This window comes from Argiope bruennichi, chromosome X2 (assembly GCF_947563725.1).
Source record: "Argiope bruennichi chromosome X2, qqArgBrue1.1, whole genome shotgun sequence".
NCBI lineage: Eukaryota > Metazoa > Arthropoda > Arachnida > Araneae > Araneidae > Argiope > Argiope bruennichi.
In genome coordinates this window covers 67,460,927-67,475,125 of record NC_079163.1, presented here as the reverse complement: position 1 = coordinate 67,475,125, position 14,199 = coordinate 67,460,927, and the positions used below count along the sequence as shown (strand labels likewise).

Genomic DNA, 14,199 nt, shown 5'->3' with positions numbered 1-14,199 from the left:
TTTCTGTATTCATCACAAGGATTTTACTTGTAAGAATATAAACATAGCGAATAAGAGCATATGTGATGTATATGCATTTAAACGTGGGAAAAGTAATTAATTTAAATATTTAGAAATAAATATTGCAATTTTTCATCCATTTCTTCAATCCATTGATACATTTCAGATTACAAAAAAGAAGGTCTTTTAAATTATGATAAGTAAATATGCTGTTACAAAACAGCCATTGCCAAAGATGTGCAAACTTGTTGTGTTTCATTGGAGAATATGATAAACCATCTCATAGCGATAACAGGTCCTTATGACATTAGTACAACTAAATTTGTTTTTTTTTAAATACAACTTTACACATTTTTTTACTATATGATGCAGATCTAATTTTCTTGACCTACTTCTATGCACTCCTAAGATCACAAGACTGAAATCTATTCTGAGCCATGGTAGCTCGCATGTAAATTTAGCAATACGCTTAAATGAAACTTCTTCCCATGCACTTCTTGACACTCATGCATACAATTTTTATCAATCTATTCATTCCGAAAAATGAGTCAGCATCTCTAGAAACGCACTGCTGTAATTGTTATAATATTTTTGAATAAGATGGATCTAGTTTCCTTGCAAAACTCGATGCATATTCGCCAATTTGATTTTTAAATCTCGCGATTTGCTGTTGTTTAAAAGAAGCGATATCTTCTGTTTTAAAAATGTTGGTGATTGTGGTACTAAAGTTTTTAAGCCTAACAGCTTCCAGATCTCAGTTATCCATGCGCGCATAGTAGATCTCGTAGTGTCTCCGGTGAAATGAAGAAAAGTTGCCTATAGAAATATTTCTTCACAAAGAAAATTTCCCCCACGGCATATATTTTTCTCGGTAAGAAAGTACTGATAGGGCATAAAGTGTTCTTAGGTCAAAACATCGATTTGCTTGTCTTTCCAACGCTCTTTCATTTCATAAAGCAAGCACACACCCATCAGATAGCTTAGCTATGGCCTTGAGTATGTTAAAAATAGAAAAAAAACTATAAATAAAGAAAGCGGTATAATTGAATCATGTCTGCTGACCGATGGTTTTCGAATAAGGCGAGACAGGATTGCATAATTGCTGGTGTTGGATCGCATAATAAATAGTGCATTTTCGTAGAATAGAGGCATTAAACTTTTCGTAACTCAATGAGTTTTAATTGCAAAAGAGTAGAACTTTTTTCTTTAAAATATTAGTACCTCGGGAATATTTGAAATATGAATCACAGAACACAAAAGCTATATAAAAATGAAAAATTAGTAATTCATCAGAATATTTATTCATTCAAACTACATAAAATATAATTATTTATGACATTTTTTTAATAAATAATGGATGAGAAATTTATGCTTTCTTCCGCATATACTTTTATTTTAAATTACATAGATAATAATTACTTGATTAATAATTAAATTAATTAATTGAAAAATTTATTCTAATAAGGAGGGTAAATGCCATATTTTCAAATATACCAATTTAGCTATCACATATTTTTTTTCTCTAATTTTAATAACTTGACTCATTACATAGGGTCATGTAAATAATGATTATTTTTTAATCTCAATTTACATTAAAAATTTCTTTGTTGAGGTAATCATTAATTATCTTTATAATTAAATTAATAAAAAATACTAAATAAGAGTCACTTCAAATATTTAAAGAAACTGAAATAAGCTAATAAGAAAAGGACATGAATTTCTTACCTCAAATGTTTTGGCGTATAAATGAAATGTGGAAAGGATGCCTTTTTTTTTTTCATAAGCAAACCATTCTGGTTTAGATATTTCAGTAGTAGTAGATCCAGTTCTTAAACTGTCTCTCACTTTCATAGCCAGTTTTCTGAAAGTGGACATCAAGTTTTCTTTCTTTTTTTAATATATTCAAAGAGATTCAAAACTCATATACTACTTTGGATTCTTCTCCAGGCATCATATACCTGGGTTCGATCCGTGTGGTATTGATTCTGTGGATTTCATATGATGGGTTCTCCTTCATACAGATTTAAAAATTGCATGACTATTTCGTTACTCCCCTCCATTGCAATGTGAAATCTGGTAGACAAAGCTGTTTGGGATGGATGCTCAAAACAAATTGGCCCTCAGATTTTTCAGCTCTTTGATGCTTGTTCATTTTATCGACAGTTTGCAGGAAGCTCCCTGATGTCCAGGCGACAGAGGAGGGTAGTCCCCCGATATCAGATTTATGACCAAATCTGTAAGAAACGGGTCATCAGAACGGGACTTAAGAGATATTAGATTGTATAATAGGAAAAATTGGATCATATAATAGGCATGAATTCCATTATTTAATATCACATTTTAATTCAGAAATTTTAAAAAATATAAAAGAAAACAACTACCATTCAGAATTTACAATTTCATACTGAATTTTTGCTTTAAAAATTTTCTTACATTTTTTGCAAAATAAGAAAGAAAAATGGAAGATAGAGCGGAAAAAATATGATAGAATAAATGAAATGGTGATTAACAATTAGCATTTTATGCGAAGATTATGTAGAAATGACTGATGTTTCAGATAAGTCTGCATCATCATTCCATTCTCAGACCTTATTTTTGTATTCTCTGGAGCTGTCAACTAATTCAGTATTTTAAGGCTGGTGTTTCATTAATAGGCTAGAAAAAATATATGGGCAGCTAAATGCTTCTTTTTTTACGAAATTATCTTTTTTGAATTTATTCGATTTTTTAATAAGATGAACGAACAGTTTCTTTGTTCATTTATACGACTGTTTTATTATAATAATTAAAAATACAAACATCTTTCTTCTTTTAATGTAGCAGTCAACTTCTAGAATATAGAATACTTGCAGATAAAAATAATTGAAAAATAATTAACAAAATAATTTGGATTAAAAAATCATTCAAATTAAAGAAGTAAATTAATCAATTTTTCATTTATTATAAATTGCTATTTTAATTTTGTAAATCTTTCATTGTCTTTCTAAAAGAAGTCTTGAGTGGAAATCTACTGTCTGATACTTGGGAAAGCAGATAAGACTTAACATGAATAGATGATAGAAATGACACTAAATTCAAAACAATCTTACTCCAGAGAGTCTCTATATCCAACAAGATTTTGAAAAACAATTTTTATCCGTTACGTCAAATGGAAAGCGTTAGGAAGAGAATTATGTGTTATAGCTAATAGATTTAAATATTATGCGTGAATCAGTAATTTAATACATACTCTTAAAAAGTCTGGGTATTCTGCAGAGCCTAAACACAAACATTTACTTGGATCTTTAGTCGAGAATATATTTTAGTATTTCATTTTCCTATTTTCATCCATTATTTAAATAAGATGTCAGATATATGATTGTTTCAAATCTCTTTGATGCTTTAATAATTCCATTGAACATGGACAGTGAACAAATAAAATAACTAATTGTTTGATACGTAAGTAAGATTCAATTTTCAAGTAAATTGCGAAAACAGATTGATAAAAAGAATCTGGTTGGAGAAAGTAGAAGACAGCTGATAAACTATAAAAACTTTACTCATTTTTTCTCAAAACATTGCATTTGCCATCTGTATTAGGCATTATCTTGCTTATTTATATTAGATGGAAATTGAATGAATGATTATCATTGCCGTTTCTGCAAAAAGCATTGGTATTTTTCTTAGAATCTACACATACAATTGTTATGTTTTCTTTTTAAAGCGAAAAATTGAGTGTTTGCTGAATCAGTTTTTGCTCAAACTATTATTCAGTATTTTTTTAAATTGGAAAATTACCGAGTTGCGTACAATCAAAATCTAATTCTGTATATTTCGTAATTTTTTTATATAACTTGGTATGTTATTAAACAAAATTTTCTGACTTCAGATGCTCAACATAAGTGATATTTTCAGCTAAATCCGGTTATATAGAGCACTATTTGAAACTACAGAAATGTTTCAATACCCTTTTTCTAAACATTTACTCAGATATTTAACATTTAACCCAGACAAAGAAAAAGACAAACAACTGATGTTTCATTGAAATATTTTAATTTGATCATTTAGATTGATCTTGAAATCTTGAAAATCCACGTCAGTATTATTTAATTGGGAAATGCTCCATAAATAAAAGAAGTCAAAGGAAAAGCAAGGGAGATTTGGAAAGACCAAGAAAATGAATAATTCATCGTAATTGTTCATCTCAAAATACAGATCAATGGATCCATTCCATTTCGAATGAAACTAACTTGCTTTTACCACGAACTCAAAATTCAACCATAAATTATTATTATTATTATTATTTTACGCAACTTTTATAGCCGACAACTATTTGATTTTCCACCCGAAAAAGATAAAACATTTCTCCGACTCTCGATATACTTTCTTCGAAATGGAATGAACCTCAAGTAAAATTGCTTTTTTTTTATGATAGGAAGGTATAAGTTATGTGACGTATTTATTTTATGTGTCCTCGTCACCAAGGAAGCAGAGACCTTCCTCCTTTCAAAGTGCACTTCAGAAGCGATAGTTGAAGAATTCTTGTTAAAGATTACTGCGAATTGCTTACTGATTTTAAAAAGTAAGTTTTCATATTTATATTGCCTATCTCAAAACACTTTTTTTCCTTTTAAAGCTTAAAAACTGTGAAAGAAATCTTGTTAGAAGTTATTTCCAGGCAAGGTATTCTAATTCTGCATTTTTCTTCCTTCTTATTTGTAACTTCTTAAACTCACGGTCGCTGTAAGGAGACTTTGTTTTTAATCAATGATTTGTAATCTAAGAAAGATAATTTAATCAAGGAAATTCTATTAACAGAGTGAGGATGTTTCTTGCAAGTATTGTACTACTGTACCTACGAATAAATTTGATTTTTGATAATAAATTGAAAAAAAAAATGGAGACAAAAAAAAAGTTGCAAAAAAGGAGGAGGGGAGGTGAAAAGAAAATGAAAATTAATTAAGATAATAAAGACTAAACCATACGCCAATTCTTGAGGAGTTTCTTTTCATTTGATAAGGCATTTTTTTTAAACATTTTTCTAAAATTTCGAAAAAGGATCATATTTAATAAAAGTACTTAGATGTTTAAACTTTACTTTTTCTGAAGTGACTTTCTTGTTTGTTGATTTGAAAGATTATGCATTATCAACTCAAATATTTGACATAAATTAATAACATTTTCTGAAAAAAATGATATTAATAAATGATGATAATGATAATAATAGAGACAGCATAAGATTTAACGACGATTTAAAATAAAATGTAGAAGCAAAACAAAAGTTATTACAGATATGATTGTATAAATATACTTTAACTTATAATAAAAAACTGATATAGTTAGCTATGCAAATTTTCCTCCTCTAATAAAAACTTTTATAGCAAAAATTATTTAATTTTTAGCTTCATTTAATTTTTTTGCTTCAACGCGTTTTTTATTTTTATATTTGGCAAAAATGCAGAGAAATAGAAAAAGAAGAAATCAATCGTTTGTATTTTTATACAAATTATTTTACATAGATTATTTTTAATTTAAAGTAAAATATTAAACTTAGCTATATATATATGAGTGTCCTTGAAGGGGAATAAAATATTTACCTCGTTAATGACTTAGTCAAAAAGAAAGTGTGCTAATGACTTTTTTCTAAATTTTTTTATTTTGAAAGGAAAATTAATCTTTTAGTTTTAAATCATCGGCATACACTCAGTTGCGAGAGAAACTGATTCTTTAACTTATTTCTGTTTTGATTATTTCCTTACACTTCCTTAACAGTTATTCAATTTCCCTCATAAATTAGAAAAGCATATAATTTCAGAGGCTGGAATGAGGATGCTGGATTTCTTTCTACGAAATGGTTATGTTGTGTAGAATAAAAGAATCTTTTTCTCCAAATAATTATTTTCTTTATTGAAATCCTGTAATAGCACGAACATTACAATTTGCATTGTATATCGATTGTATAGTAAAATTAAATTCGAAAACTCGGTAATTTGCTATGCGCTATGAAAAATACTTTAGAATTTTAATTTAGTTAAAAGGCAGTATTTTTTTTTAAAATTAAAATTTACTCCTTTAGTCTGAATCCCAAGTAACCAAGTGAATTAGTGATTTTTTTTTTTTCATTATATTTAAACAAAAAAATAAGCAGCTTTCTGATAATAGATTTTTGATGAACGACCATCTTGCAATAAATTTTCACCCAAATCTAAACTGATTCTTTTAATTTCTTATGAACGTCACTTCTTGCTTGCTTAGTTAATGTGTTTCTTAATTTTTTTTTTTTTTATTTAACTTTGTAGTGAACTACTTTTGAAAAATACCAGCTGCTAAAATTGAAAAAAGAGCTAAAAAGGACATACAAATATAGAGAATAAAAAGAAAACGGGGGAATAGTGTTGGTACTCGCATACAAAGAAATTCTAAAGAGTTGAAGTAATTATACAATTTTATTGGATATATATCCCATTCTTTAATTTTACGTGCGGGTGAGCACACGCACATGCACCAATTATCGAACTGTAATTCTGTTTTAATTTCTCGGGTAAATTATGTAATACATAACAGATTAACAGATAATAAATTAAATGAAAAGAAATTCAAAGCGCTTTTAATTCCAATTTGATTACAGAGAGCCATTTTTTCTCTTCTGCTTAAAGCAACTTTATCAGATTTCATTACTTTTTTATTTTTAGAAAAACATGTTATGCATTCGAATAAATATGTTAAAATGTCCATGTGAACAGAAACCAATTCATAGAACTCACGTGGCCTTCTTTCTAGAGCCATGCTGTCTGATGCTGTCTGGCGGGATTTTTTTTTTTTTTTTTCCTTCTTCTTTCCAACAGCTGCTGGCTATTCCATTGCCCAAGCAATGTCAATCAAGGACCCATACATCGATAAGCTCACAAACCTGTTTAGAGAAGAAAACGGAGGAATGTGCGTATGCAAAATTTCAAAAGGTTTTGCTTCAAGCGCATTCTTTCTTTTGCCTTAATTAACGACTCCAAAATAATTGAATTAATTATAGGGATGTTTTTGAGGAGGATTCTTTTTGTTTAATATGTGCAAGAAAAATGAGTTCATTTTTTTTTTAATTGAAAACACCAAGCAGTATCGAAATGCGAAACCGTAATATATTTATTTATTTATTATAATTACAAATTCAGAAGACATTAATGTTTATCTGACTTTTGGAACACTAGGTTTCAAAATTGAAAATAATCCATTCTTAGAGATGTAAGAAAGAGCTGATATATAGCCATTCAGACTTATTGCATATGAGAATGATAAGAATTCGGAAATATTTAAAATTAAATAAAATAATAGTTTTTATATATTTTTTTATGTCGAAGCAATACATTTCAGGTAAAAAAGAAAAAAAAAAAAAAAAAAAAAAAAATAGGATCTTTTTTTAAAAATTTGGTTAAACAAAACTAAACTCTTGATTTTATAAATGAATTATAAATGAAAATAATTATTTCAACTACAGAAATGAATTTTCGAACTGACATATTCGATAATCAGATTCAGCTCAACATTTGCTAATCAAATTTGAAATAGATCTTTATCCTCCTTAAAGGCAACTCAGGTTTAATTCAATTTAAATTGAAAGATTTCGGATATACCGAGTTGGGATTTCGATATTAGCACACCTACATTCTAGAAAGTGAGAATAGATTTTAATCGGGATTGAAGCGAAGGTCTAAGACAAAATATTTATTATTATTATTATTATTTTGAAGTTTAGGGATTGGAATTATTTAGAAATTATCCATCCTTCCAGGAAGACTTTCAATCACAATTTTAAAGGAGCCTATCTAGAATCTGAATCATCTTTGTCGCTCCTTTCAGTTGAGTTTAGGATGTTAGCGTCCCGTTTTAAAGCAACACTAGGGCTACTTTAGGACGGACCTCGTGATTTTGAACCGCGGTCAGATGAGGAGAACGACACCTGGGTTGACATCCCCCTACCCAAACTTCTACACCACACGAGCGGGAGGACGTTTGGCCCCGACGGATTTAATATGCACGAGACCTACTTAAACAACGGTTTCGAATCGGAAGCCCTTCGGTTCCGAAGCCGAGATCTTAATACCAGGCCACCACTCCTCCCCCACCCATCTTCTTCCAGAGCAACTGGGTTCATTTGAATGAATCCGTTCGAAAGAATATTTTCAGTTTTTGGAAAATTCTTTCATATTTTTTAAATCTATTCCTCTATTTCTCTGCATTTTTAGAATCGGTGATGAATTAGGAACATTCATCTATGTGCATTCTTCAATGTCCCGAAAGAGACTCACGAGGTTAGCTAATTGAGCCCGTTGCTTACAGAAACGTCTAGAATTTATTACTTTATAGAGTTACAGGTTTGGTTCTCTCTAGCTGCGTGTAGTAAATTGATTTTCAAAGAGGATAAGATCTTTTTGTTTATTTGTCTGTAAAGGAAAATAGTTATAAACGGCACTCTTTGTACTGGACTTTCTTTAAGACAGTTTTTCAATAAATGTGAAACGATATTCATCTCTGTTTAGTTTCCTTTTATCCCTCCAACCTGATATGATTAGATTTTCTTACATTTGAAGCGGAAAGTTCTTGATTCTGAAACTCTAGATGGGAAAGAGGATATGAGAGTGAGAACAAAACCCCCAGAAATCAAAAACAATAAAAAAAAAATCATTTACACAGGTGAACACTTATCGTGTTCTAAGAGGATAAGATCTTTTTGTTTATTTGTCTGTAAAGAAAAATAGTTATAAACGGCATTCTTTGTACTGGCCTTTCTTTAAGAGAGTTTTTCGATAAAAGTGAAGTGATATTCATCTCTATTTAGTTTCCTTTTATCCATCCAATCTGATATGACTAGATTTTCTTACATGATTCTGGAACTCTAGCTGGGAAAGAGGATAGGAGAGAGAGAACAAAACCCCCAGAAGTGAATAATATATATATATATATAAATAAAAAAAAACAATAAAAAATCAGTTACACAGGTGAACACTTATCTTGCTCAAAGGGGATAAGATCTTATTGTTTATTTGTGCGTAAGAAAAAATAGCTATAAACGGCATTCTTTGTACTAGCCTTTCTTTAAGGAAGTTTTTCAATAAACGTGAAATGATACTCATCTCTATTTAGTTTCCTTTTATCCATCCAACTTAATAAGACTAGATTTTCTTACATTTGATTCCGAAAGCTTTTAATTCTGGAATTCTAGCTGGGAAAGAGTTATGAAGAGAGAGAACAAAATCCCCAAAAGTGAATAATGCACGAAAAAATAAAAAAACAATTAAAAATCATTTATACAGGTGAACACTTATCTTGCGCTTTTTGATATTGATACTCACTTATAGTTTACTTGATATTCTGGATCTAAAAATATCCTTTGTTTAGTGTATTGGTTCTTTTTTATTACTTTAAGCATTTTTAATTTAAAAAAATGCTATAAAAATAGGAAATATCTTAAAAACAAAGATTTTTTTTTTTTAAATAAATAAATAATCTTTGTTTCATAATATATTATTATTTCTACTAAGAAATAAGGCATTTGTTTTATGCCTTATTTCTTAGTAGAAATAATAATATATTATGAACCCTTTCAACCGTTATTATACTTGTAGCTGACGATTTGAAATTGGTAAGTGGATATAGACAACCAATAACATCAACAAGCATAAAACGAATAAATTATAAGTGACATCAAGCAACACTGAATCTATTGTGTAACTCGAATAGAGTTATGAGAAAGGATCCAAGTATATTTTTTAGATTTATAGCAACTTTATTAACCAAAAGCAAAGGCTTAATTTTAAATTTTTAAATGCTTATTTGATTACCTGGAAAGGGAGGAGAAGGGGGACAACTTTTTGTTGATGTGACACGACCGAAAGTTACTTAAAATTATTGTTTAAAACACGAAAAGGGAGTGTTCGGGCAATAACTCTCCGGATATAATTTTATTTAACATTTTCTTTTATATGGTAAGCATTTCTTTATGGCAAAAATTTGTTATTCGTGCTAGTTGTAAAAAGAAGCGAACCTAGTTGCTGAAAATTAAAAAGGTTTTCGTTCTCAATGAAGAAACTGATTGATATTAAGCAAGTGTAAGTTAATTATAAACATTGATTCAAGCGAAGAAACTTACAGATTATTACAGACGTTACAAATTACAAATTATTACAGACGTTTACTCGCAATACGACTTTTTTAAGAAAGCAAGAAAAGATAACTAATAATAATCCTTCATGTTAATTTATCTCAAAGACAGTATTCTGTATAAAACAAAGAAGGAGAAATTGACTTTTTAACTTAAACTATGCTGAACTATGAACTTGCTGATAACTAAGAAACAAGATGTTTCAGGATATTGAATTCAAATTCGGAATCTTTATATACTGGAGTCAATGACCTTGTCTTTTCTTGCATTCTATTATATAAGAAATGAATAACATTAAAACTGAAACAAAAATTATGCAAGTTTTTAAACATAATTTACATATTCTTCGAGGCACAATGAAAATATAACCCTGGGTCTCCAGCTAAATCACATTTTCTTCTGTTTAGTTGAGACATCCGATACCATAGTGACATCTATCGAGTAAATATGAAAATAATTATTTCTTGGACTGAAGTGCTAGCACAATTATTCCTTTTAAGAAAATCATAGCGGTTTTTTTTTTAAATCTATTTCAATATAAAAAATAAAAATAAATAAAAATTAGGAAAAATAAAAATAAAGCGAATTGTTTTAAATCAAGCCTGTCAATACAATCAAAACATTTATTTGATAAACGCAAACCATAGCGGCATATAACGAGTAAATATGAATTGGAATAAGTGTTTCTTATAAAAAGACGAATGAGTTTATTCTTATAAAAGGAACTTTGAGTAATACCGAGTTCCTTTTATAAGAATTTTTTTAATATTGCATTTAAAAAATTAAGAAAAATTGCTAATGTTTTTTTAATGTTACTAGAAACTAATGTTTTGAATCGAGCATTTTTTTTTTTTTTTTTTTTTTTTTACGATAATATATCACAGATTGTTTCTAATTACCTATCAGGGCTTTTTATTGTAGGAAGCAAAGCGAAATGTTAAGTCGACTATATTTACTACCTCAAATCTTCGTTTTTATTTCGATAGATGTTAAACAATTAAATGAAGATAAAATCATGCCTTCCAATTAAATATAAGCCGAAATAATACTGTGAGAAATATGGTGAAATAAGGAGCATCAAGTTTTACAGAGAATTCAAGAAATAATTTTATTTACAAATGTTCAATCCCAATAATCCAATTCTTAATCCCCTCGCATTATCAGGAATGTCAATAGCAAAATTCTCACTTTGTATTACATTTTATGACAGAAACTGTTTAATCTCAACCCTTTTAAATGCAGATTTTCGAAAACAAGTGAATTTCATATATATATATATAATATAATGTAAAAATGCATTTTTAAGCAGTTTCGTGGCTGAAGGGTAGAAGACATTTTTGAATATTTTAAAACTCGATTTACTCTATTCCTGGAGGCATAATTTATGTACAAGAAATAAGCAACGAAATATGCCAGTCCACGACAGAAGAGAAGAGCGAGAAAGAGACCGAAAAATTTTTCCTCAGTGATTTTACTCTATGAGATTCTGATAGGGATATTTTAGGAATATGTAAGTTAATATGGGTTAAATTAAGATAAAACTTTAGTAATTAATTAGGATTTAAATTAGATTTTAAAATATCACTACACACACACATATGTGATTATTATTATTATTATTTGATACACTTTAAATGCACTTATTTAAGAGTATGTACCTAATGTGAGCACTAGATTAACAAATTAAGAGCAAAAGACAGAACTGGAGATATATGAATAAAACTCTAAAGCAAATTCCCTTGATCACTTTATAGTTTTATCTTATAAACAGGACTGGCCATCTAGGGAGGGAGCGCGAAGGGTATAATGCACCCGAGTTCCATGACCTGAAGTCCACCCGAAATTATTAAAAGCTAAACACTCGCTTTACAGCCTCTTTTACACTTTTAAAGGAGGGGGGGGGGATCTCGATATAAATCGAGTTGGTACAGCGGCATTCTTAGAAGTTTTGTGGTATTCAGTATCATTTATGTCCTGAATGCCACAGTATGTTCCAGCATCGTTTACGTAAGAAGACTCAGCTTTAAAGAGAGGTAGCCCCATTAAATATCAGAAGTAATTGTCTCATTTTCGAAGTGGAAACATAAAACCAAATTCAAGATAATGTTATCACCAGGAGATGCAACATTATCATAGTCGTAAAGCCCCCGATGATCTTCACATATACAGTATCGCAGCGGTCGGGAGCCAAAGACAGTATAACTGCGCCGGGAGCCCTTCTTATGTGGCGCCATTATTGTAAAACATTACGGTTCTTTAGTTTGATGTTTACTGCATTACTTAGAATTTACTGTATTAAAATATATTGTAAAAACAAAGAATAACCATCATGGCTTTAATCGAAGTATGGGTACTTTTACTAGTCGACTTATAATGATTAATCATTAAAAAAAGATTGGCAAAGCTATCATGTTAGTCTATTGACTATGTTCACCAATGAGCGGTTAAGTGAAAATTTGCCAATGGCACGCAATTAATATACAAGTGTCAAAGAATTCTTTTTAAAAAGCTGATGGCAAATTTCTCTTTATTCCAATTAATGGTTATAATTGAAATATTAAAATATTCACCAGATAAAATCTTAGCAACAATATTAATTAAGAAAAGAGACGACATTTTGCCTCCAATATAAATGAAAAATCAAACGATAAATTCGTATTTTCTATTATCAAATGTTATTATTTGCAATTAATTGGAAAAAGAATATTTTCAAACGATAATTAATTTCTTCAAATAAGTTTAAAATGCATAGATTAGCTTTAAGTTCTTGCCGACTAATACAAACTTTTGACACTTTCTAGAAACTTTGATGCTTTTATATAATATAAACTTCGTTACAAGCCTAGATTTGTATATTATTTTTATAATATTTGCACTTTGATATTATTTATTTTGCAATAAATAATGAATTTTTCGATAGCAATGTAAGCATTACCTATATTTGGTTCAATATATAATATTTCATTTTTACTTTATCGTATACGACATATAGAGAAGGTATTGTCATCGTCAAAAAATTGAAACGGGAGATTTTTATTAAACTCTTTGATTCGGCCGTCCTTGAGTCCGAGAAACATATTTTTGTCATTAAAGCGGTCTGTCAATCAGTTTTTCTGTGACAATGGAAACTCAAAAAAGCTTTGAAATAGAAAATGAAATTTCATAGACGGTTTCTTCACCCATTTGTAGATTTCTATCAAATGGTGAATAAAATCTGTTCAGAGGAATTCTATTTGTTCGGCTGTTTGAGCACAAATTGTCTCAATAGTTACAAAACAGAAAGAGCCGTGTAAATAAAATTTGGTGCATTTAAAAGAGAGACCCGTATCAAATTGACTCAATAGTTACAAAACAGAAAGAGTCATGTAAATAAAATTTGGTGCATCTAAAAGAGAGATTCGTATCAAATTTTTCTAGATAGATGATTTTTGAATATCACTTGAATATCAATACTAATTTTCGATTTTATAGCAATCCTCCGGAGCTTTAAATATGATTCATAATCTATAGTTTTGATTTGATTCATTTCTCCTTTTAATGAAGATTGAAGATACAATAATTCTTGAGAATTACTCAAGCAAACATTGTCTGAAATTTAACTAATGAATTACGATTTAAAGTTGTGAAACTCCGATGAATCGTGGAAGCGGAATGTCTGGCAATTTAATATGGGGCACTTATCAGTTTTATTTCCCATGATATTGGAAAAACTATAAATTTAGCTGTAAAAGCTAAACTGCGAGTTTCAATAATAGAATCATAATACACACATGTGTAAAATTAAGGTCACAAACATAAAATCTGTCAAAATTAATGAACTCTCCGTGTTGCCACGAAAATTGGCTCAGAGATAAATTAAAATGGGAGAAAGAATGTAGCAACATAAAAATATGAAAAAAGATTTTAATTGTTGATTAAGAAACAGTGTATGTCAAAAAGTGTTAAATCAGGAATCAGAGATAAAGCATTTAACTCGGGGAAAGTCTGTCTAATATAGGGTGTGACCACCCACCACAGCTATAAAAGCTTCACAATGAGCTCTCATAAAGCTCAGTGCCAATAAAACC

At 29.3% G+C, this 14,199-nt stretch overlaps 1 protein-coding gene across 4 annotated transcripts in view; it reads left to right on the top strand.

Annotated features, from left to right (window-relative positions):
- Positions 1-4,505: 4,505 nt before the first annotated feature.
- LOC129960066 (serine/threonine-protein kinase Sgk2-like) overlaps positions 4,506-14,199 on the top strand; it is a 72,889-nt gene continuing 63,195 nt past the window's right edge. For 2 of the 4 annotated variants that reach the window (XM_056073130.1, XM_056073129.1), the window contains exon 1: positions 4,506-4,561. In XM_056073130.1, the coding sequence (XP_055929105.1) occupies position 4,561 (1 nt within the window). In that variant the 5' untranslated portion in view covers positions 4,506-4,560. The remainder of the gene's footprint in view (positions 4,562-14,199) is intronic. The other 2 variants (XM_056073142.1, XM_056073141.1) reach the window with 2 other exon arrangements.